Source organism: Saimiri boliviensis, chromosome 1 (assembly GCF_048565385.1).
Source record: "Saimiri boliviensis isolate mSaiBol1 chromosome 1, mSaiBol1.pri, whole genome shotgun sequence".
NCBI classification, from domain to species: Eukaryota; Metazoa; Chordata; class Mammalia; order Primates; family Cebidae; genus Saimiri; species Saimiri boliviensis.
Window position 1 is genome coordinate 105,660,010 of NC_133449.1, and position 25,979 is coordinate 105,685,988.

Consider the following 25,979-nt stretch of genomic DNA (forward strand, 5'->3'; position numbering starts at 1 on the left):
TTGCCTAGGCTGGAGTGTAGTGGTGTGATCATAGCCTACTGCAACCTCAAACTCCCAAGCTCAATCCATCCTCCTGCCTTGGCCTCCCAAAGTGCTGGGATTACAGGTATGCTGGGATTACAGGTGTGCTGGGATTACAGGTGTGCTGGGATTACAGGTGTGCTGGGATTATAGGTGTGAGCCACTGTGCCTGGCTGTGCTGCTGTTGTGTTTTCCCGTGGTTGCTTACAGTGTGTTTCCCTCTTCCTTGGCATCCTCCCAAGGCTCCCAGCAGCCCCTGCACACCCTCCAGAAGGCTGGGGGAAGGTGTAGGGCAACAGCACCCCTGGGCTCCATGTTGAAGTCCCAGGAGTTGCCAAAGCTGGAGCTGAGAGCAAAGTGGGACAGGGAGGCGGGAACTCCGCAGGGGTCACCACCGTGACAGGCTGCAGCCGGAGCCAAAGCCTGACTCCATGTGGCAGAGCTGTGGCCTCAGTCATCCCACCCACTCCAGGGACAGAGCTGAGGCCTCATTCATTGGTACCAGTCCCAAGGCCACCACAGACTACAGAGGGGCTGGCCTGCCCCCAGGCCCATCTCTTTCCTCCATGCCCAGGCCAACCTCTCAGCCTCTCAGCTTGGGTACTGTGAGCCCCTGGCATGTGCTCCAAGGTAAGTAATTGAACAAGTTGCTTATTTGTGCCTCAGTTTCCTAGTCTTACTTTTTTAGAGACAGGGTCTCTCTGTTCTGTCACCCAGCATGGCGTGCAGTGGTGAGATCATAGCTCACTGAAGCCTTGACCTGGGCTGAAGGGGCCCTCCCGACCCAGCTTTCTCAATAGCTGGGACTACAGGCATGTGCCACCACACCTCAATAATTTTTACTTTTTTTTTTTTTTAGAGATGGGGTCTTGCTGTGCTGCCCAGGCTGGTCTCAAACTCCTGGTCTGAAGCGATCCTCCTACCTCAGCCTCCCAAAGTGTTGAAATTACAGGTGTGAGCCATGGCACCCAGCCCAGTTTCCTATTCTTTCTTTATTTTTTATTTATTGAGACAGAGTCTTGCTCTGTCACCCAGGCTGGAGTGCAGTGGTGTGATCTTGGCTCACTGCAACCTCTGCCTCCTGGGTTCAAGTGATTCTCCTGCCTCAGCCTCCTGAGTAGCCGCGATCAGAGGCACGTGCCACCATGCTCAGCTACAAGGTTTTACCATGTTGGCCAGGCTGGTCTTGAACCCCTGACCTCAGTTGATCTGTCCACCTCAGCTTCCCAAAGTGCTAGGATTACAGGTGTGGGCCATGCCTGGTCAGTTTCCTAGTCTTTAAAGGGGCCCACTTCATCTTTTGCTATGAGGATAAAATGTGGTGGCTCCTACCCTTGCCCATGGGGTTCTTCCTCCAGGCCCAAGCCTAGGTGGGGGCGAGTCTCCTGCAGGCCCTGCTCTCTTGGATGCAGCATAATCACCCCATGACCGAGACACTGAGGGAAGAGTGGGTGCAATGCCAAGTACGTACACAGAAGGGTGACACCCATTCAACTCTGTCTGGTAGGTGCGAGGTGAGGCCACACAAGCTCCCCTAAGGAGGTAGCCTTTGAGTGGGGCCTGGATGGCTTTTGTTGGTTGGAGAAGCACAGGGAATGGCAGTCAAGGCAGAGGGAAGAGCCCAGGCAAAGGGCAGAGGCTGGAGGGAGCATGGACAGGTGCTTGGAGAGGAGTGGCGGGAGCTGGGCAAGGGCCAGGCTGTGTGAGGGGCAGGCGGCAGGCTGACCATCCTGGGTCTGCCTGGCACCCTGCAGGGCTGGGGGTTCTGGGTTTCTCTTGGGGGAGACGGGCATGCTCTGGGCAGGAGCCCTGGACTCTCCAGACTCAAGGCTGTTGATGCAGGGGTGGGCCAGTCCTGTCCTGGCCGGGGAGTGCTCCTGACTTGTCTCCTTGGGGAGTACCTGGCTTAGGGGAGACTTGCAGAGACTGTGTGGGCTGAGCTTTCCACGTCTGTTTTATTCATGCTGAACCTTCTCTTCGATCCTCATTTTTGGGCAGTGAGAACAGTCCACTAGCCTGCTCAACTGTGGCCACTTGTCCCCTGACTTGTCCTGGATGTCCCTCTGTGTCTTGCATAAGGTCCAGCGTCCCGCTCTTCTGGTTGTCCTAACAGCTTTCCCAGGGGAGTGACATCCAGGTCTGAGTGACACCCACTATGACCGTGTGCACGTCTGCCAGACACTGCCTTGAACCCATAGGGTGGCTCCCAGGGCCATCTCCCCAACACCTCCAGCTCCCTTCTTGGGCAGTGCTGGGCAGCCGGCAGCCTGTGGGCACCAGTTCAGACTGCCTGGGCTCAAGTCTGGGATCCACCACTTGCTGGCTGGGTGATCCCGCCTTTTAATCATTCCAGCCTCAACTTTCTGATCTGTCAATTGGGATGATGATAAAAGGTAGGACTTTTATCATCCCACCAGAACTATGGTGAGGATTTTGCACAGTGGGATTATGCACAAACAGCGCCAGGCACCAGCAAGCACTCCTTACGCATTGGCCATTACTACCAGGCTCCTGTTCATCAACTCCAACTACCCCTTAGTCCCGTCCTTAACCAGTTAACTCTGTGAAAAGGGACAGGACATGCCCCAAACCTGCTGGCTAATCAGGGTGTGTCTGGGAAGGAGAAGAGGGGCCCCAAAGGCCAGGGCTGTTCACATCCAATTCAATCTATTTCAAAAATGTTTCCTTTCTGTCAGGTGCGGGGGCTCACACTTGTAATCCCAGAACTTTGGGAGGCTGAGGCAGCGGATTACCTGAGGTTGGGAGTTTGAGACTAGCCTGACCAACATGGTGAAACTCCGTCTCTACTAAAAATACAAAATTAGCCGGGCGTGGTGGCGTGTGCTTGTAATCCCAGCTACTTGGGAGGCCGAGGCAGGAGAATCGCTTGAACCTGGGAGGTAGAGATTGTGGTGAGCTGGGATTGCGCCATTGCACTCCAGCCTGGGCAACAAGAGTGAAACCCCATCTCAAAAAAAAAGTCTCCTTTTTCCCCAAGCTCTTCCTGCCCTAGAGGGGGAAATGCCTCAGATCTGGCCAGGGCTCTGGCTCCCAGGAGGCTGGCATCACTTCACCCCAGGTGTGAAGGGTGGCTATTACTGTTAAGCACCTCCAAGGTCCTGCTTTTATTTTTCCTATCTGGTGGTGGCCTTGGACCCAGGCAGAAGCCCATGAAGGCCTATGGATGGTGGTTTGGGAAGGAAGAGTCTGGCTTTTCCTGCCATTGAAAATTATCCGAGGATGGAATCTATTGAATATTTTCCTGCTGCCTTAGGTAGCTGGCCCCTGGAGTGACAGTCAGGTGGCTACATTCTGTAAAAAGTTCAGGCATTCTGGCCACATGCACAGTTTTGGGACCGGTTACCCAGGAATTAGCCACCAACTCTGATTAAAGGTGATCCCAATAACTGGGAGACCCTCAGATCAGTTCTGTTTGTGCTCTGCTGGCTCTCACCAGGGATGGCTTTATTCACTCATCATTCATTCCGTCAGTTCACCCATTCACTTATTCATATACTCACCCCCATCAACCCATCCCACTGCCCACCTATTTATCTTTCTGTTCCTCCACCCAGCCCTCCCTTGCATCCATCCACTCAGGCATAACACTCAGTCCATCTGTCTATCCATTCCTCCATTTTCTCATTCATCCATCATTTCATCTACCCATTTATCCATCCATACTCTCCACCCATACATCTCTCCATCTGTCTACTGACCCTTCCACTCAACCTCCATCAATCCATCGCTTCACTCTTCACCCATCCATTTCCCTATGAGTCCTTCACCCTTCCCATCCATCCATTCCTCTCTCCATTCGTCCACCCATCTACCCATCTCTCTACCCATCTCTCCATCCATCCATCCATCCATCCATCCATCCATCCATCCAGGCACCAGCTAGACCAGCCGTTGGTATAGCCTGGACCAACAGTGGCAGGGGAGGAGTGACACACACTCCCTCTGACCTTCAGCCTCACTCTTAGTTTCTCTCTTAGCAGTCAACCAGGCCTCTCATGCCACAGAGAACATTATGGTAGGCACCCGTGAGTGCTTACCATAGCCCAAGACTTCTAGGATGCTTTCCCGACCACCCTGTTCCACCCAGGGCAGAGCTGCCAACTCCTTGAGGCCTCCTGGGTGGCAACTACAATCAGATGAAGTCCCAGGGCCCCAGGGTGGGCAGCAGCTCACCGTAGCCGTGCTCGTACTCTCGGTGTCGACGCCGGCGGTGGTGATGGTGGTGGTGGTGGTGGTGGCGGTGGTGGTGCCGCTGAAGCCGGGCCTGCCTGTCCCTGCGGATGCTGCCCACGATGATGGTGATGCAGGAGAGGATGATGACCACACCTATGACAGCACTCGCTACCAGCACTGGGGACACGAGCAGATGGCTGTGCTCTGAGCTCTCTGAGAACGTGGGGTAGAAGTAGCTGGTGCGGTTGTATCGTGCTACTGTGAATAGAGAGAGAGAACACTGAGCTGGAGCCAGGACCTGCCACACCCCTTCCTCCTCTGCCCTGCTGCCCTGGGAGCTGTTGATCCCTAAATAAATGGAGGAGAGTTTGGGCTCAGGCCCATGGATTCTATCCTGGCTGCTCCTGGGAGGAAGAAGGAGGAGAGCAGCAACTCACCCTGCTGTCTGTAGGAGCCTCTGGTAGCGAGTGCTGACTGCCCTCCTCTCCTCTGAAGCCTCTGCTTGCAAGCTGAACTATCTCACAAATAGGAAAGGGGAAACTCAGAGAGGGCAATGTACTTGGCAAACGTCACACAGCAAATGAGTGGTAGAGCTGAGGTTTGAATCCATGACTCTTAGAGATGGACAAGGACTCCACCAAGACATGAAGTTGAAAGGTCAACATGATTTTACCAATGTCTTAGGAAGCGATGGGGGGATGCACAGGGGAACCGAGTATGAGGAATGATTCTGCCAGCCTCGGGCAGGCCTGGGACTGTGGGCTGAAATTGACCCAGATGTGTCAGGGGGTTGGATCAGAGAAGGTTTCCCAGAAGAGGTGAGGCCTTGGTGATCTTGGAGGGTAAGGATGAGTTAACTCAGGGAAGGCAGGGAGAAGCATTCCAGGCAGGACAAAGGCACAGAGGGGCGGAGGGGACTTCTAGGGAGGATGTGGTATGGTGGGAGCAAGGAGAGAGCGCAGGAACCTCCTCCAGGACTAACAGCTGGATCCTTGAGAGTCCTATGCAAATAAGCTGGGCATGGGTGACTTAGTCCTCCCACTGGAAAAGATGATGGGGCCTTGGGAGCTGGGGTCCTGGGGAGGAGTCAGGGTCAGCTAGGGGCAGCCATGGGCACCCTCTGCCTCACTTGAACAGTCAGCTCCTCATTGGTGAGTGTCTTGGAGTATCACTGAATTCCCTTCAACTCAGCCCTGTTAACTCAGGATGCAGCTTTTTCCTTTCACAGATGCCCGGACTGTGACTCAGCCTGGTAAGGGACTGGACCATGGTCACTCAGTTATTCCATGGCAGAGCCAAGCTGGAATCCAGATCTGGCTTCAAAGGCCAGTGCTCGCTCTCCAGCATCTCCTGCCCTCAGTGTGAGCCCTTCCTGAGGCTGCCAGCCGGATCTCTGGACAGCAGTAGGGAGCCAGCTTCAGACATCCGATGATCCACAGTCACAGGTAAGCACCGGGAAGTTCAGATCTTTTCTGGGCTCTATTCTGAGAGGGGTCCTCTAGCACATTCTCCTTGAGCCCATGTTCAAGTCCCAGCTTTGCATTTGTTATATATGATCATGTCTTGTTTCCAGGGCTTGTGTCTGACCATTCTCTATGTCCTCAAACTCAGCAATGGGGCTGGGCACACCAAAGGTGCCTAATGCACGTACTGAGTGAGTGACTCCAGTCTTGAGACCAGATGGGGAAATGGCAGGGAGGCCTTGAGATGCCTCAGGGGAGGGCGGCCTCTGTCTTGGGTGGTAATCAAGCAGAGCACGGGAGGCCACCTGCCTGAGTAGCTGTAGGAAGGCTTTTTTCCCAGGTGAGGGCCTGGCCATCTACCAATCAGAGGTGAGACACTCAGCTGTGATTGCTTCGCCCTCCCATACCTTTCTAGCGTCGACCCCAAAGCCTCAACCACACTCAACCTATGGCAGGGACAGGTGGGAAAGCACAAACTTGGGACCTTAGCTGGGGCTAGAAACATGCCCTTGGGGCAGGTCTGGCCCATGCTGGTGGCGCTTGCAGTCTGCTGGCCCTCATCAGGAGGGACTGGCATGGAGGTCTTTCTCTCTGGGCCAGGATGTCATCCCACCTTGAGAGCCAAGACTTTGCTGAAGTTCACTGTAAGGTGCTCCCGTGGAGAGGCGTGCACTGGAAAGAGGGAGCCCTAAGACTTTGGTTGGACATGCATGCCTCCTGACTCTCCGATGTGAGAATGTGGGATGTGGAGACACAAAAGTGACTTCATCTTGGATGCTGATATGGTTTGGCTCTGTGTCCTCACCCAAATCTCACCTTTGTAATCCCCACGTGTCAAGGGCAGGAACAGGTGGAGGTAATTGAATCATGGGGGTGGTTTCTCCCATGCTGTTCTTGTGATAATGAGTGATTTATCTTGAGATCTGATGGGTTTTATAAGTGTCTGACATTTCCTCTGCTTGCACTCATGTTCTCTCCTGCTGCCCTGTGAGGAGATGCCTTCCACCATGAAAGTAAGTTCCTTGAGGCCTTCCCAGCTATGTGGAACTGTGAGTCAATTAAACCTCTTTTCTTTATAAATTACTCAGCCTCAGGTATTTCTTCATAGCAATGTGAATACAGATGCTAATCCACCATGTTACTTCTGATTAGCCCCAGTCCTGTGAAAACCTCTTGATTCTCACTTTGTTTACTGTCCTTAGCATAAGAACATGTAAACCTTGATGTTATTGCACACATATAGCATTCTTGCCTGTTCTGGAGGGCTGCCTTTAGTTGTCTTGCACAGAGCATGTATACTCTTTCCCTGTGATACATAAGCCCTGGGTCTGGGGAGTAACAGTGTGAAGATCTACCTGTTTTGCTGCTGTCCAAGACTATACTTCCATCCTTAAGTTCTCCAGATAAATCACTCTGTACCGACAAATTGGATTTGTCTGCCTCACTCTGGCTTCTTAGCTACTTCTGCATTTGGGGGTTGCTTTGCATATATGGCCTTTTAATGAACAGTACGCTATAAAAATTCCTGGAATTCTTTGAGGGCCAAACACAGACTACCGTTTTCAGGGCTCCTACTATGTGTAGGATAAGTGATAAGAGCTCATTCATTTTTGGAGCTATTTCATCCAATTCTCCCCATTTTACAGGTAAGGACACTGAGGCTCAAAGAATTTTAAGTGACTCATCTGTGGTCAGCCAGCCAGTGCATAGCCAAGCCAGACCCTCTCTGGGCCTTGGTCTCCCCACTAAACCATAAGGAGCTGGATAAGAAGTTTTCTGCTATATAATAAAAATAGCACAAAAAGGGGGATGAGGGAATAGAGTTATATAGGAGTAACTAGAGTAACTTAATTCTCATTGGAATGAAGTTAGTATAAATATCAAGTAGATTCTGATCAGTTAAGATGTATACGGCAAGTCCCAGGGCAACCACTAAGAACATAACTCAAATATAGTAAAAAAATCATTAAAGAAATTAAAATACTACATTAGAAAATATTCACTTAAAGCAAAAAGGAGAAATAGAAGAACAAAAAAAGACATGAGACATATACAAGACAAAAAGCAAAATGGCAGATGTAAATCCAACTGTATGAATAACATTAAATGTGATTGATTAAATAATCCCATCAAAAGGAAGATGGTCAGACTGGGTAAAAAACAGAATCCAACTATATACTGTCTCTGAGTCTGATTTGTGAACCAGACACAAATAGGTTGAAAGTAAAAGGATGGAGAAAGATAGCTGTACAAATTGCAATAATTAAGAATGCTGCTGTAGCCATAATAAAATCAGAAAAAACAGACTTTGAGACAAAAAGTTCTACTAGAGATAAGAGCGTCATTTTATAGTAATAAAGAGTTAATCCATCAGGAAGTTATAACAATTGTAAACATATATCCATCTAACTAGAGTCCCCAAGTCCATGAAGCAAAGTTTAACAAATTGAGAGAAAATACAGACAATAAAACAATAATAGTTGGGGACTCCAATATTCCGTTTTTAGTAAGGTATAGAGAAACTAGGCAGAGATCAATAAGGAAATACATTATTAGAACAACATTATTCACAAACTAGACCTAACAGACATCTATAGAACACTTCACAACAGCAGAATATGCATTCTTCTCAAGCACATGTGGAACATTTTGAAGGACAGGCCATACAACAAGCCTCAATAGATTTTAAAGTGATTGAAATTGTACGAAGTATGTTTCTGGTTAAAATAAAATTGGAAATTAATAACAAAAATAAATTTGTGAAATTCACAAATACATGGAAATTAAACAACATACTAATAGCCAAGTAATTTGGGAGGCAGAGGCAGGCAGATCACTTGAGGTCAGGAGTTTGAGACCAGCCTGACAAAGATAGCGAAATCCCATCTCTACTAAAATACAAAAACGAATTACCTGAGCGTGGTAGCGGACACCTGTAATCCCAGCTACTTGGGCGGCTGAGGCAGGAGAATTACTTGAACCTGGGAGGTGGAGGTTGCAGTGAGCCAAGATTGTGCCATTGCACTCTAGCCTGGGCAACAAGAGCGAAACTCCATCTCAAAAACAAAAAAACAACCCCTGCCCCCAACAAACAAACAAAAAGACAACTTGCAGGATACAGCTAATGCAGTGTTTAGAGAGAAATTTATATATGTAAATGTCTACATTAAAAATGAAAAAAGATCTCAAATCAACAACTTAACCTTCTACCTTAACATACTGGGAAGAAAAGGGCAAACTAAATCTGAAGTGGGCAGAGGGAAGGAAATAATAAAGATTAGAGTGGAAATTAGTGAAATAAAGAATAGAAAAACAATAGAGAAAGCCAACAAAACCAGAAGTTGGTTCTTTTTTTTTTTTTGAGACAGAATCTTGCATTGTCTCCCAGGCTGGAGTGCAGTGGCGCAATCTTGGCTCATTGCAACTTCTGCCTCCCAGGTTCAAGTGATTCTCTTGCCTCAGCCTCCTGAGTAATTGGGACCACAGGTGTGAGCCATCACACCCAGCCCAGAAGTTGGTTCTTTAAAAAGATGAACAAATGTGGCTGGGTGTGGTGGCTCACACCTGTAATCCCAGTACTTTGGGAGACTGAGGCAGGTGGATCACTTGAGGCTAGGGGTTCAAGACCAGCCTGGCTAATATGGTGAAACTCCATGTCTAATAAAAATACAAAAAATTAGCCAGGTGTGGTGGCACACACCTGTGGTCCCAGCTACAGGTGCTACTACAGACTTTGCAGAAATACAGAAATAAGAATTATCATAGTACCATCAGGGAATACTATGAACAACTGTATGCCAACAAATTGGATTACCTGGATAAAATGTGCAAATTCTTAGAAATACACAAAACTAAGGAAAAAGACTTAAAAAGAAATTCTGAATTGGCCTATCAGAAGCAAAGAGATTGAATGAGTAACGTGAGAAACTTTTCAGCTTCTTTTTCCAGAAAGAAAATCCCCAGACCAGATAGCTTCATTGGAAAATTCTACCAAAAATTTACAGAAGAACTAATAACTTTAATGCATACGAATTTCAGTTTGGGATGATGAGAAGAATTCTAGAGATGGATAGTGTTGATGGTTGCACAACAACGTGAATGTACTTAATACCACCAAACTTATACTTAAAAATGGTTAAAATGATAAATGTTATGTTATATATATTTTATCACAACAGAAAAAGCTAAAAAGGAAATAATGCCAATTTCCATAAACTTTTCTAAAAAATATAAAAGGAGGGAATGCTTATCAACTCATTCTGTAAGGCCAGCATTATCCTGATACCAAAACTAGACAAAGACATTACAAGAAAAGAAAATTAGGCAGGGCAAGGTGGCTCATGCCTGTAATCCCAGCACTTTGGGAGGCTGAGGCAAGCAGATCATGAGTCAGAAGATTGAGACCATCCTGGCCAACATGGTGAAATCCATCTCTACTAAAATACAAAAAATTAGCCAGGCATAGTGGTGTGTGCCTGTAGTCCCAGCTACTTGGGAGGCTGTGGCAGGGGAATCACTTGAACCCAGGAGGCAGAGGTTGCCTTGAGCTGAGATCGTGCCACTGCACTCCAGCCTGATGACAGAGCGAGACTCAACCAAAAAAAAAAAAAAAAAAAAAATTATAGAACTGTATCTCCTAGGAACATAGATGCAAAAATCCCCAACAAAATACTAGTGAATTGGATCCAATAATACATAAAAAGGATTATATACCAGGACTAGATAAGATTTATTCCGGGAATGCAAGATTGGTTTAATATCCACAAATCAATTAATGTATTACACCACATCAACAGACTTTAGGACAAAAACCATGTGATCAAAACAGATACAGAAAAAACATGACGAAGTTAAATTCTCCTTCTTGATAACAACACTCAGCAAACTAAAAATAGAAGGGAACTTCCTCAACCTGATAAAGGGCATTTATGAAAACCCACAGATAACATGATGCTTAATGGTAAAAGACTAAAACCTTTTTCCTAAGATCAGGAAATAGACAAGAATGTCCACTTTTGCCACTTCCAGTCGACATTATATTGAAGATTCTAGCCAGGGCAATTTAGGCAAGAAAATGAAATAAAAGGCATCCATATTGTACAGGAAGAAGTAAAACTACATTTGTAGATGACATAATCTTGTATGTAAAAAATCTTAATAAGTTCTTTAAAAAATATTAGAACTAATAAATTCAGTAAGGTTGCAGGATACAAGGCCGATATATAAAAATCAATAGTATATTTATATGGTAGCAATGACCAAATCTAAAATGAAATTACAAATGAAATACTCAGGAGTAAATTTAACAAAAGAAGTACAAAACTTAGGCTGGGTGCGGTAGCTCACACCTATAATCCCAACATTTTGGGAGGCTGAGGCGGGTGGATCACCCGAGGTTAGGAGTTCAAAACCAGCCTAGTCAACATGGTGAAATCTCGTCTCTGATAAAAATACAAATAAAATTAGGTAGGCGTGGTGGCAGAGGTGTGTAATCCCAGTTACTTAGGAGGCTGAGGCTGGAGAATCACTTGAACCCAGGAGGTGGAAGTTGCAGTGAGCCAAGATCATGCCCCTGCACTTCAGCCTGGGCGACAGAGTGAGACTCTGTCTCAAAAAAAAAACCAAAAAAAAGTACAAACTTATATTCTAAAAATGCTAAAACATTTTTCAAAAAATTAAAGACCCAAATAAATAGAAAGACATCCCATGTTTCAGAAGACTAAATATTGTTAAGATGACAATACTCCCCAAATTCATCTAAAAATTCAGTACCTTCAAAAGTCCCAGCCTTCATTGCAGAAACAAATGACCTTAAGCTGATCTTAAACTTCACATAAAAATTCAAGGGAGCAAACATAGCTAAAATAACCTCAAAAGGACAACATTGGAGGGGACGCATTTCCTAATTTCAAAACTTAATACAGAGCTACTATGATCAAGATAGTGTAGTACTAGCATGGAGATAGACATATGAATAAATGGACTAGAATTGAGAGTTCAGAAACAAACCCTGACATTTATGGTCGGTGAATTTTCAGCAAGGGTGCCAAGAGAAGTAAATGGAAGAAAGAATAATCTTTTCAACAAATGATGTTAGGACAACTGAATGCTTACATTCAAAAGAATGAAGTTGGATTCCCTACATAAAATGCAAAAATTAACTCAAAATAGATTCAAGACCTAAATGTATGACCTAAAACTATAAAACTTTTAGATGAAAACATAGGGGTAAGTTGTCATGATTTTGGATTTGGAAAATGATTATTAGATATGACACCAAAAGCACAAGAAGAAAAAGAAAAATAAATATCAAAATTAAAAACTGGCACAACAAAGGCCACGTTCAAGAAAGAAAAGAAAAAGACAGGCTGTAGAATGGGAGAAGATATTCCTACATCACTTATCTCATAAGGGACTTGTACCTAGAATATGTAAAGAGCTATTACAACTCAATAATAAAAAGACAATCCAATTAAAAATTGGCAAAAGATGTGAATGGACATTTCTCTAAAGAAGATACAATTGGCCAATAAGCACATTGAGAAGTTGCCCAACATCATTAGCCAACAGAGAAATGCAAATCAAAACCACAATGAGATACCATTTCACACCCAGTAGGATGGCTATCATCAAAAAGACAGATAATGCCAAGTGTTGGTGAGGATGTGGAGAAACAGAAACCCTTATAAACTGCTTGTGGGAATGTAAAATGGTACAGCTGCTTTGTGAACAGACTAGCGGTTCTCAGATGGTTAAACATAATAATCACATGATCCAGCGATTTGCACTCCTAGGAACATACCCAAGAAAAATGAAAACATAAGTCCACACAAAAATTCATACATGAATATTCATGAATATTGTTCATTATAGTCCCGCAAAGTACATGGTGCACAGCTGCCTCTTTCTTATCCTTTAGATCTTTCTTTAAAAGTCACCTCCTCAGAGAGGTTGCTCCTGACTGACCTCCACCCCACTATGTATCACTCCATGTATTTTTTTTGGACAGCGTCATCACAACCCCTGAACAGCCTGCTTATTTATTTGTTTACGTGTTTATTACATTATGATGTCTTTGGATTCCCTGTCCACCTCATTAGATTGTTAGATCCTTGAAGGCAGATATCCCATCTCTCCTGACTTTTTCTTTTTCTTTTTTGAGATGGAGTTTTGCTCTTGTTGCCCAGGGTGGAGTGCAATGGCACAATCTCGGCTCACTGCAACCTCCACCTCCTGGATTCAAGCAATTTTCCTGCCTCAGCTTCTTGAGTAGCTGGGATTACAGGCATGTGCCACCATGCCTGGCTGATTTTTTATTTTTAGTAGAGATAGGTTTTCCCCATGTTAGTCAGGCTGGTGTCGAACTCCCGACTTCAGGTGATCTGCCCACCCCAGCCTCTGAAAGTGCTGGTATTACAGGCATGAGCCATTGCACCCGGCCTTGTCCTGACTTTTTCATTGCATGAATCTGCAGCACCCAGCCAGGTGCCGGGCACATAATAGGTGCTCATTAAATATTTGTTGGATGACTGAGTGAACTGCAGGGGACTTAGTTGGCTCTGTGTCTGTCTCTTTATTAGGCTAGAATTCAGTTTCTTCTCTATTTTTGACTGATTGTGACAGCTTGAGTTTTGGATGAAGTGCCAACTTCTCATTTTTATTCCCTTGGCTACTATAAACTAAAGTTTGTCATTTTTCTTCAAGATTCACAGAGAAAAGGTGGCAAGATGAAACTCTCCTTCATCTTTTTCTTGCAGGCAAATGGAATCAGTTTAAATTGCCTTGTTTGACTCCAACTGAGGAGAAATCTAGTCCTTGGCTGGTGAATCTATAGCATACCTGCCACCACTTTCTAAGTCTATGGCAGTGGCAAACATTGCTAATCCACCATGGTTCTCTTTCCAGTTCTGCTCAGAAGGCAACCTCAGCATCCTTCTCAACACAGCACTCCATGCTGTGGCTACAACTGGCTAGAGCCGGCTATGAAAAGGTGCTTTTGGATGCCACTCATCTAGCATGGTCCCGGTCCTCCCTGCAACCACTCCTGAGCCAATGACCACTCTGATTGCTCGCAGTCATGTAGCCTCTCACCTTCAGAGCCCAGGGCAGGACTTGGGAGGGTGAGGGACACCAGCCCGTCTTAGGAAGGGTAGTGTGTGGGGGTCACACTGCTGTAGAATAGGGGGCTGGCTCCAAAATTTCTGTCCCCAGTGGGGCTCTGGAATGTCTTCTGACCCCAGATGTTGCAGTGGTTTAGGACACACTGGTCACCCCATGATCTCCCATGACACCTGGCCATGGCAGGGCTGTAGGTGCTTAGATTGCAGATTTAGAGTTGGAAGTGCGTGCGTGCGTGTGTGTGTGTGTGTGTGTGCGCGCGCGCACACAGTTTCCCTGCACAGCACGCAGAACCTGCCTCTGGGACCAGCCCCATGGGGTCACCTGGAAGATGCCCCTCCCTTCACCTGCCTCAGCAGCAGATGACAGCCTTGCCCTAGTCTGGCAGCACCAGGCTCATTAACAGCTGGGTGGGAGATGGCATCACCCATGCCTGCACGACAGAGCTGGTTGATTCAGGCATCCTTCTGCTTGGCAGGCTAGGAAATTAATCTCCCAGTCACCACAACTGGCAAAGGTAGGTGCTGCTTTAAATTATGAGGGAAATTCTTCCAATTTCCATACCCAGGACCTATTTTTATAAAAAAGATAAATATGACTGAAGAGAAATAACATGATGACAGCCCCCCTTCCCACCCCTGGCTTCCCTGTCCCTCTGTACCAGCTGCAGCAAGGATAGAAGATGTAACAAACTTTGACTCCATCCTGGACTTTCTTCCCAAGCAGTTTTTACAAAGCTGCTCATGATCAAGCAGAAACCTCAAAAAATAGGCTCTTCTCTGAGACGCCACCCCCCACCCATTCCAGTATGAGTAATTACCATCTCCTGAGCACCTACGGTGTGACACACTATACGTGGTACTTGTCATGTACCATATTATCTCATTTAATCCTCATGATGGTCTATGATGGGATTCCTAGTTAATAGGTAAGGAAGCAGCCTTAGAGAGGTTACGTAACTTTTCCGAGGTCACACAGCCCCACAGATGGAGACCTGGGTCAGTGGGAGACTAAATCCCTGTGCTCTTAGCCAAGATGCTATTCTGTGGCTACCAGGCACCGTGCACTGGGAATTCTGGTATTTTAAATCTTGTGAAGGAAAAATGTTCCTCTCCCCAAAATGACATTTTGCTTCTTCTGAGCCACCTGACATATAGTCAGAGCCAGCCATGACCTGGGATTATTCAGGATGAAGGTGTATCAACAGCTGAACATTGCTGATAAGATACCAGGATTCTAGAGTTGGGAGCCTGTGTGTCTCAGGAAGAGATGGGCCACAGCAGGCAGGTGCTTGGTGGGGAGCAAATCATTCAGGGCTGCAGGAGGACCTCCTGTTCTGTCTCCTAGAGATATGTCCTAGAGATGTTCTTGATTGCAGGTGGGCCCCTGTGGGTGATTTCACGGAAGAGGAACAATGATAGCTCTCACTGAGCAGGTACGTACTCTACATCCATCAGGCTCTAACCTCTTTTTATGCATGCTTTTCTCATTTAATCTTCACAGCAGCCCTGAGAGGTGGAGAGTATCTCTCCTTCATTCTATAGACAGGGAAGCTGAGCACAGAGCTGGTTAAAGTGGTGAGCCTGGACTGCTCTTTGCAATTCCTGAACTGGCACTCCCCAGCACTCTGGTTCCGTAGGGATGGAGAATGCCAGCAGAGTGGAGCCTGTGTCTCTCTCTCTTGTCACCCCATCAGTCCAGGATATTGGGCAGGGCTGGCGCAGAGAGGAAGCTCAGGAGCCATCTGAATTGCACCAAGGGGGGTCCCTGACTGGTTGGTTGGTGTGTCTGGTGTGCCTGAGTGCCTTCCCTGGGAGCTGCTTCCAGTCACCCATTGGCCCATCCTCCCATTCATCACCCAGCCAACACCCACAGCCTAACTGTGGGACATTTACAAGACATTTACAAGCACTGCCAGAGTGTCAGAACAGAGTAGGTGCTTTCAGCCAGAAGAGCAAGTCAGGTATTAAAATTAAAGAGTCCAGGTTTGAAATGGCCTACCCATCAATGATAAATCGGTCTGGCAAATTCCATTATAGAAGAACCTTGGGACCCTGATGAGGACTTGATGCATTTAAGGAATCACAGGAGAGGAGGAAGCTGGAGAGAAGCCTGGTAGGGGCTAAGTTTGGAGGGGCTTGCAGGGGCCAGATCATCAGGGGTCCTGAAGGTCACATCAAGAGGCTATCCTTTTGGTCAGGTGCTGTGGCTCACATCTGTAATCCTGGCACTTTGGGAGGCCAAGGTGGGTGGATCACCTGAGGTCAGGAGTTTGAGATCAGCCTGGCCAACATGGTGAAAACCCATCTCTACAAAAAATACAAAAAATTGGCCTGGCATGGTGGCAGGTACCTGTGATCCCACCTACTTGGGAGGCTAAGGCAGGATAATCAATAGAACCTGGGAGGTGGAGTTTGCAGTGAGCCTCGATCGCACCACTGCACTCCAGCCTGGGTGACAGAGCGAGACTCTGTCTCTAAAAAGAAAGAGAGAAAAAGGGAGAGAGAGAGAGAGAGAGAGAGAGAGAGAGAGAGAAGAGAAGAGGAGAGGAGAGAGAGAGAGATTAGGGTCAGAGTGTTTTACGAGAGCCTCTGGTTGCAGATGGAGGACAGATGGGCAGGGGCAGGGTTGAGGGAAGGAGACCAGGGAGAAAGGGAGAAAGCTGCTGCAAGGGTCCCCATGAGCCTGGAACTGGGACTAGAGGAGGCTGAGCCCACAGACCCTGTCCTGCGCACAGCTGAGCACACACAATGCCACAGAATAACACTGTGGGAGTTCTTGGCCTCTCCAATTAAGTTGTCCTTTGAGCAGGCTTCTGAGACAGCCCTGGTATTATTCCCATTCCGCAGATGGGACCCCAAGTCCCCTGACGAGGCAGCAGTGGTGCCTGGGTCCATGGGACTCCGCTGTGCAAGGCAGAAGCCAGCTCTGGCTCCTCCAGACTTCTAGTCCAGGGCTGGGACTGCGAGTTGCATGAAATCCGAAGGCCCTAAATGACGCAAACCTGGATGTGGGGGTGAGTCTGGAGCTTGCTTCCTCTCTGTGTGGATGCTATTGTCACTTTCATTAACAGATGAAGACGTTTTGTGTCGGTGAGCTAAAGTTATGCTTTCAAGATTGCCCACCTAGTTTTGTGGCAGATCTGGGATTTAAACTCAGGTTCATCAAACAGTAGCACAGAGCAGGAGAAGAGAGCAGGATTTTGCAGGGCTGGGGGGTTCGGGGTGGGAGTCAGAGAACTGAGTTCTGTTCCTGGTTCTATCACTCGCTCACTCACTCATTCACTCGCTGTGTGACCTTGGACATGCCTCTTGCCCTCTCTGAACCTGCTGGCTGTCTGTTTGAAGAGCCACTGATTATTCAAATGTTCTTCCTCCAGGGTGGGTGAACAGGTTGGAGAGGGGTGGGGAGGGGGCCAAGAACTATGAGGGGAGGCAGTGAGATCTAGGCCTGTGGCTTAGGTGAGGGCTGGCTCCAGTGTGGGGAACCTGGGGAACAATAAGGGCAGGGAAACTGAGGTAGACCATCACTACCGAGTCCTTGCTGAATATAGTATGCAGGCAGCTCCACAGTCATTCTGTCTGGGTTCAGGAAAGTGCTCTTTGCAGCCTGAAGCTACCTGAGCTGCAAGTGACAAAGGGAAGGAACAGAGACGCAGGATGTGCTGACTCAGCATCTTCAGACTGCCAATCCTGCCCACTCTTTCAGAGATGCTGGTTAGAGGGAGAAGGGGGGGCCAAGGACTCAGAACTAATGGATAGCTCCTGTCACAAAAATTCCAAAGACATTTGTCACAGGTCCACTTCCCTGGCAAGTCTGGCCTTGGCAGTACACTCTTCCTCCACTGCTGAAATGGACAGGGTGAGGCATGGAGTCATTGGAGGAAGTGTCGGGAACATGACTCAGGCACCGTTTTCCCTCTGTTCACCATTGGCTGTTCCCATCCTCCAAGCAGGGTCTTCAAGAGGGGCTGGGGCGGCTGGGCATGATGGCTGATGCCTGAAATCCCAGCACTTTGGGAGGCTGAGGTGGGCAGATCACAAGGTCAGGAGTTTGAGACTATCTTAGCCAACGTGGTGAAACCCCATCTCTACTAAAAATACAAAAATTAGCTGGGTGTGGTGGTGGGTGCCTGTAATCTCAGCTACTTGGGAGGCTGAGGCAGGAGAATAGCTTGAACCTGGGAGGTGGAGGTGGCAGTGAGCTGAGATCATGCCACTGCACTCCCACCTGGTGACAGAGTGAGACTCTGTCTCAAGAAAAAGGAAAAGAAAAAAAGAAAAGTAAAAGAAAAAAGAAGGGCTGGAGCAGGGGATATGGCAGGGCAGGGCTCATTGCTTTGGATACTTCCGAGTCTCCTCTGGTGTGTTTTTTTTTTTTTTTTTTTTTTGGCAACTTCTTAGCTCACTTGCTGATATCTGTCCTCTGGTCACCAGGAGACTGGTAGAGGGATGTTGGAGGTCTGGGGACAGGCCAGGAACATCTCAGAGAGGAAGACAGAGAAGGGCTGGATATTGAAGGATGAACTAAGCATATCAGGATCAGTAAGGGAAGAGAGGAGCATGGGCAGGAACACAGAGGGGTGAGCCTGTGGGATGTCACCTTGATGGCAGCTGAACATTGGGATCATGGGGTGAGGAAAAGGATACTTGGTGTTCAGACTACTTCTTACAATGGGGATGCATCTCTACAAGAAGTCAATGAGTGTCTTGTCATGGTCCATGATTGGTGGCATTGGGAGCAGGGCACAGTGGACAGGAGAAATGGAAAGTGAAGTCATACACTATTCTTCAATCCTCCATCAATTCACCCAGCCAACAAATCATCCATCCTCTCAGGCATTTATCTATCTATGCACCTACTCAACATCCACTCAATCATCCACCTACCATCCATATATCTATCCATTAATCCATCCATCCATCCATCCATTCATCCATCCATCAATCATCCATCCATCCATCCATTCATCCATCCATCATTCATCCATCCAGCCAGCCATTCATCCAGCCATCATCCATCCATCCATCATCCATCCATCCATTATCCATCCATCATCCATCCATCATCTATCCATCTATCATCCATCCATCCATCCATCCATCCTTCCACACATCCAGTCACGAGTATTCACAAAATGCTTTCTCCATGCCTGGATATGTGCTAGACACTGGGAACACAAATATGAATCAGACTAAAATAAACCTCTTAAACTGGGGAAAGCAAGAGGTCCCACACAACTGCTCTGGCATGGTGAGGGGAGTCCTGGTGCATTGCAGAGCTCCCACTCCTACCTCTGCTTCCATCTTTTTAATGTGCCAGAGTGAACAGGAGAGCACTCCACTGCCAAGTAGAAGCTTTTCAACCACTGTGTTAAAACATAACCAGAAAAATACAAGTGATCACCCACAAACCCTTAATGGTTCTATAAATATAAGATGAAAGAAATTTATTCCACTATTAAGATACATTCTGCCACTTAAGTTTATTCAAATAAACTTACTAAAATTAACTCACATATTCCTCTGCTTATCTTCCTTCCTTAAGTTTACCACCTTGTCATCATTCACTAAGGTTTTTAACTCCGGTGTAAAGAAGAATTTATTTATTGGCTAAAAAACTCACTGAAACAATTTCACAAATTACTTTTCCCTACTTCTGCTGAGGAAATGGCAAACTGGTTGACATCACAAAACCAAGACACAGTAGAATTAAACACTCCACTTGAACCCACACCAAGCTCGCTCTCATTTTCTTGCTAGAATAATGACTGGACTCAACCTGCCCACATTCTCTTCTCTTCCATCACCACCTAGAGTTGGCTCTTGAGCCACTTTCCACAAAGAGCCCAGAGCCGCTTTTTTTTTTTTTTTTTTTTTTTAAATAACACCAGTGGAGTTACTGTGCATTCCTGATAAGTAGAAGACAGTGGATTTGGGTTGAGAAGCAGATTCTGGGGGGACTGGCTGGGCCCACCTACCAGCTGGGGGATTCGCTCCCACACCCCAGCTTGCATTTTGCTATTCAAAATCACAGCTCAGAAAAGTGACCTTTGACTGTACTATGGACTTTCCAGGAAGCTAGTGAATAATTGACATATAAAATGTTAAATTCATGAATGCTGCAAATTTTCATCAGCTATCCCACCCATGGGAGAGAGAATATTTACAAAGGACTGTGTGAAGGCCATGCCATCCACACACTGCTCTGCACAGTAAAGGTTTAGCCCTTGGAACAAGTGTAACCAGCCTAGAGCTGTGTTCTTAGACCACAGCGACTGAGCTTCCTTCCCAAGAACTAACTTCTTGGAGTTGTGCTTTGGCCTTATGCCTCAGAGCCTGTATTGAGGGGACTGGCTTAAGATGTAGCTTCCTCACAGCCAGGCACACTTTGGGAGGCTGAGGCGGGCAGACTGCTTGAGCCCAGGAGTTCAAGACCAGCCTGGGAAGCATGGTGAAATCCTGACTCTACAAAAACCACAAAAATTAGTTGGGCAAGGTGGCACATGCCTGTAGTCCCAGCTGCTTGGGAGGCCGACGTGGTAGGAGGATCACTAAGAGCCTGGCTTAGTGACACTGACCAGGGTATTTAACATCTGCGTACCTTAGCTTCCTCATATTTACAACAGAGTAAGGACCACTCAGAGTGTTTCTATAAGGATTAAGGGAGATCATTTAGCAGTCCATACATGTAACTATAAAGCTGGACAAAACTGTCAAAGTATCACTGCAGTTCTCTGGAAATTGACCAAAGGCATACAATGAACTGAGAAGAACATATGATGAGAAAGACTGAGTGTCAGGTGAGGACGGTGTGAACCTGTAATGTTCTCGCCTGTGACTACTCCCATACCCCTCCCCACCAACTCTGCTCCCCAGTCTGTGAAAACCAGCAGCTTCCCTGCTACTGTTGGAAAGAGCCCATTCAAATGGATCACACCTTATTGTTTCTTTGTCTTGTAAAGTATGATCCATATTCAAGAAAAAATAAAAATAAAACAAAATAAAAAACCAAAACCAAAACCAAAGAAAAATATCTGTCAATAGAAGCTGTGGATGTTGGATTTAGCAAAGACTTTAAAGTAGCTATTACAAATAAGTTTCAATAACTAAGGAAAGTCATGTTTAAATAATTAAAGGAGAGTAGGATGACAATGTCTCAATGAATGGAGAATCTTAATAGACAGAAATTATAATAAAGAACCAAGTAGAAATTCTCATTTGAAAAATATGATAATTTAAATAAAAGAATCATTGGAGGGATTCATTGGCAGATTTGAGATGGCAGAAGAAGGAACTGATTAACTTGAAAATGAATCAATTAGAAAGTAAATCAATGTGAAGAAGAGAGAGAAAAAAATGAACAGAGACTCAAAAACTTCTGGAGCAACATCAAGCATAGCAAAAGATGTGTAATGGGAGTCCCAGAAGGAAAGGAAGGGGGATGAAAAAATGTTTGAAGTAATAATAGAGACAGTTCCCCAAATCTGACCAAAAAAATCTATATATCCTTGAAATTAAACAAATCCCATGTAGAATAAACACAGAGAAATCCACACGTACACACATCACAGTCAAACTACTGAAAGCCAAACATAAAAGACAAAGAGAAATAATGAAAGCACAAAGAGAAAAACAGCTCATCACAATCGGGAACAACAATATGATTAATAGTTAACGTCTAATCAGAAACAGGGAAGTGCAGAAGGCAGTGGAATGACATATTCAAAGTGCTAGGAAAGGCTGGACATGGTGGCTAATGCCTGTAATCCCAGCTATTCAGGAGGCTGAGGCACAAGAATTGCTTGAACTTAGGAGGTGGAAGTTGTAGTGAGCTGAGATCACGTCACTCTACTCCAGCCTGGGTGACAGATTGAGATTCTGTCTCAAAAACAAAACAAAACAAACCCAAAGTGCCAACAACAACAACAACGACAACAATAAAAAAAACTTAAACAAAGAAGAGTTCCTTTTTATTTTATTTTTTTTGAGATGGGGTCTCACTGTGTTGCCCAGGCTGGAGAGCAGTGGTGCAATCTTGACTCACTGAAGCCTCTGCCTCCTGGGCTCAAGTAAGACTCCTGCCTCAGCCTCCTGGGACCACAGGTGCACACCACCATGCCTAGCTATTTTTTTGTATTTTGGTAGAGACAGGGTTTTGCCATGTTGCTCAGGTTGGTCTTGAACTTCTGAGCTTGAGTGATTTGCCCACCTCAGCCTCCCAAAATGCTGGGATTACAGGTGTTAAACACCATGCTAAACTCGAAGAAGAGTTCTATATTAGCAAAACTATCCTTCAAAACTGAAGGTAAAACAAAGATATTTCCAGAGAAAAACGAGAGATTTTATTGCTAGCAGGTATGCCTTATGATAATTACTGAAGGTAGCTTTAGAGGCTGAAAGGAAATTATTGATGCTAGATTAGATGCTAACTTAAATCTGCAGGAAGGCATGAAAAGTTCTGGTTACGGTAAACATGTAGGTAAATATAAAAGGTTCTCTCTACATACACTTTCTCATTTATTCCTATTCTTTAAAAGACATAAGATTATATAAACAATAATTATACCGTTTTGTTTGGTATATATATATATATATATATATATATAGGCATAATGCATGTTATAATAACACAAAATTGGGGAGAGGAAAATGAAATACATTGGCAAGGTTTCTATATCTTATTGGATTTGAGTTAATGTTACACTGGAGTAGATTATGATAAAGTAAGATGCATATGTAATCCCTACAGTAACCTCTAATTAAATAATTAAATAGTAAAAACCCCCCAAAGAATCAAAATTGTACATTAAACATGTTTAACACAAAAGAAAGAAGAAAGAACAGACAGACAAAGAAGACATGATGAGAAAGAAAGAAAACAAATACAAAATGGCTGATGTAACATTTAACCATAACAACGTTTTATTAAATCAACTTGTGTTTTTAAAAAGATATGAATGGTGGCCAGGCACGGTGGCTGACGCTTGTAATCCCAGTACTTTGGAGGCTGAGGCAGGCAGATCACTTGAGTTCAGGAGTTCAAGAAAGCCTGGCCAATGTGGTGAAACTCTGTCTGTAGTAAGGAGGCGGAGGTTGCGGTGAGCCGAGATCGCGCCATTGCACTCCAGCCTGGGTAACAAGAGTGAAACTCCGTCTCAAAAAAAAAAAAAAAAAAAAAAAAAATTAGCTGGGCATGGCAGCAAACGTCTGCAATCCCAGCTACTCGGGAGACTGAGGCAGGAGAATCACTTGAATCCGGAAGGCGGAGGTTGCAGTGAGTTGAGATTGCGCCACTGTACTCCAGCCTGGGCGGAAGAGTGAGACTCTGCCTCAAAAAACCAAAAACCAAAAAACAGCAAATGAGTGGGGCCTAGGCAACACAGCAAGACCCCTATCTCTATGAAAAGTAGAAAAATTCAGCTGGACTTGGTGGTGTGTGCCTGTGAAGATTGCTTGAGCCTGGGAGCTCTATAGAGAGCCATTGAACTCCAGCCTGGGTAACAGACTGAGACTTCATCTCAAAAAAAAAAAAAAAGAAAAGAAAAGAAAAGAAAATATATGAATGGATTAATAACTCCACTTAAAGGGCAGAAATTGTCAAGAGTAAATAAAAAGGTAAGACCTAACTATATGCTGACTGCAATAAACACACCTGATTCAAAGACACAAATAGTTTGAAAGTAAAAGGACGGAAGAAGATAAAGCATACAAACAGCTTGAGTGATTATGCTGATATCAGACAAAATAGACTTTAAGGCAAGATATATTTCTAGAGACAAAGACATTTCATAATGACAAAAAGTCAACATATTAGGAAGATATAAAAACTATTTATGTATTATATATGCACCTAACAAGCCCCCAAAAATATGAAGTAAAAACTATGAGAATTGAAAGAAGATATAGATAATTTAACAATAATAGTGAAGATTTTAATGTCCCAATCTCAATAACTGACAAAGCAATTAGAAACTCAGCAAGGATACAGAAGACTTGAATAACATTTTCAACCAGCGTGACATTCATAGAACCCGTCACCAGCTGAAGATTACACATTCAAGTGCACATGAGACATTCTCCAGGATAGACCATATATGGGTCATAAAACAATTATCAATAGACTTAAAAATATTTAAATCATTCAAAATATGACCACGATGGAATTAGAGATTCAAAATAGAAAAATATCTGGGAAAAATTCAACTATTTAGAAATTAGGCTGGGCTCGGTGGCTCACGCCTGTAATCCCAGCACTTTGGGAGGCTGAGGCAGGAGGATCACTTGAGATCAGGAGTTTGAGACCAGCCTGGCAAAACCTCGTCTCTGCTAAAAATTCAAAAATCAGCCAGGTGTGGTGGTGGGTGCCTGTAATCCCAGCTATTTGGGAGGCTGAGGCAGGAGAATCGTTTGAACCTGGGAGGCGGAGGTTGCAGAGATCTGAGATGGGTCACTGCACTGCAGGCTAGATGACAGAGCAAGATTCTGTCTCAAAAAAAAAAAAAAAAAAAGCTTTTGCTGCTGCGGCCACAGCCATGAGTATGCTCAGGCTTCAGAAGAGGCTCGCCTCTCATGTCCTCCGCTGTGGCAAGAAGAAGGTCTGGTTGGACCCCAATGAGACCAGTGAAATCGCCAATGCTAACTCGCGTCAGCAGATCCAGAAGCTGATCAAAGATGGGCTGATCATCCGCAAGCCTGTGACAGTCCATTCCTGGGCTCGCTGCCGGAAAAACACCTTGGCCTGCTGGAAGGGCAGGCACATGGGCATAGGTAAGTGTAAGGGTACAGCCAATGCCCAAATTCCAGAGAAGGTCACGTGGATGAGGAGACTGAGGATTCTGCACTGGCTGCTCAGAGGATACCGGGAATCTAAGAAAACTGATCGCCACATGTATCACAGCCTGTATCTGAAGGTGAAGGAGAATGTGTTCAAAAACAAGCGGATTCTCATGGAACACATCCACAAGCTGAAGGCAGACAAGGCCCGCAAGAAACTCCTGGCTGACCAGGCTGAAGCCAGCAGGTCTAAGACCAAGGAAGCACGCAAGCGCGGTGAAGACCGCCTCCAGGCCAAAAAGGAGGAGGTCATCAAGACTTTGTTCAAGGAGGAAGAGACCAAGAAATAAAAGCTCCCTCTTTGTCTATACATACTGGCCTCCGTGATTACATAGATCAGCCATTAAAATAAAACAAGCCTTAAAAAAAAAAAAAGAAATTAAACTCATGCTTCTAAATAATCCATGGGTCAAAGAAGAAATCATAATCAAAATAAAAATATATTTTAGGCCAGGCACTGTAGCTCATGCCTATAATTCTAACACTTTGGGAGGCCAAGGTGGGAGGATTGCTTGAGCCCAGGAGTTTGACATCAGCTTAGGCAACATAGTGAGACCCTGTAGCTACAAAAATAATAAAAAATTAGCTGGGTATGGTGGCGCATGCCTGTAGTTCCAGCTACTTGGGAGGCTGAAGTGGTTGGATTGCTTGAGTCCAGGAGTTCAAGGTTACAGTGAGCTATGACTGCACCACTGCACTCCAAGGTAGGAGAGTGAGACCTTGTCTTCAAAAAACAAAACAAAAAAGTGTATATATTTTGAACAGAATGAAAACAAAACACAACATATTATCAAAATATATGGAATATAGCTAAATCGATGCTTAGAGGGAAATTCATAGCTTTAAATACTTATATTAGGAAAGAAGAAAGAAAAGGAAAAGGAAGAAAGACCTCAACTTGAAAACCTAAGCTTTCATATTAAGAAACTAAAAAAAGAGGAGTAAGCAAAACCCAAAGCAAGTAGAGGAAGAAAATAATAAAGATGAGAGCAGAAATCAATGAACTAGAAAACAGAAAAGGAACAGAGAATATCAGTGAAACCAAAAGTTGTTTTTTGAAAAGATAAACAAAATCTACAAATCTTAGCAGCCTTATGAGGTAAGTGTTAGTAATCTAATTTCATAGATGAGGTTACGGAGGCGCAGGAGGGTGAAGTGACTTGCCTAAAATCACAAAGACAATTTTTAGATGGGGGGAGGGAGACAAAATTTGAACGTGGTTCTAACTAACTCCATATCCCAGGAAATAATCATGATATCTACTCTTCATCTGGGGGAGCTGTGCATCCCTTCCTTAGTCTGGGGCTGTACAGTTGGGCATTGGGGTAAGTGAGTCTGCCATGTGAGG

The 25,979-nt window shown here is 45.4% G+C and overlaps 2 protein-coding genes and 1 long non-coding RNA gene across 4 annotated transcripts in view; 2 read left to right on the forward strand and 1 right to left on the reverse strand.

Moving 5' to 3' along the window:
• The window catches only part of BEAN1 (brain expressed associated with NEDD4 1), a 57,236-nt gene that overhangs the window by 8,689 nt on the left and 22,568 nt on the right, over nucleotides 1-25,979 (reverse strand). For both annotated transcript variants that reach the window (XM_039477717.2, XM_074402066.1), the window contains one exon: nucleotides 4,216-4,473. In XM_039477717.2, the coding sequence (XP_039333651.1) occupies nucleotides 4,216-4,473 (258 nt within the window). The remainder of the gene's footprint in view (nucleotides 1-4,215; nucleotides 4,474-25,979) is intronic.
• LOC141585048 (uncharacterized) overlaps nucleotides 4,468-25,979 on the forward strand; it is a 35,554-nt gene continuing 14,042 nt past the window's right edge. The window contains exons 1-2 of the long non-coding RNA XR_012518317.1: nucleotides 4,468-15,231; nucleotides 16,646-16,812. This is a non-coding gene — a long non-coding RNA (uncharacterized LOC141585048). The remainder of the gene's footprint in view (nucleotides 15,232-16,645; nucleotides 16,813-25,979) is intronic.
• LOC101043892 (large ribosomal subunit protein eL19-like) lies at nucleotides 24,322-25,258 on the forward strand. The gene has a single exon (XM_039477718.2). The coding sequence runs from the start codon at nucleotides 24,331-24,333 to the stop codon at nucleotides 24,919-24,921; it is 591 nt and encodes a 196-aa protein (XP_039333652.2). The 5' UTR covers nucleotides 24,322-24,330; the 3' UTR covers nucleotides 24,922-25,258.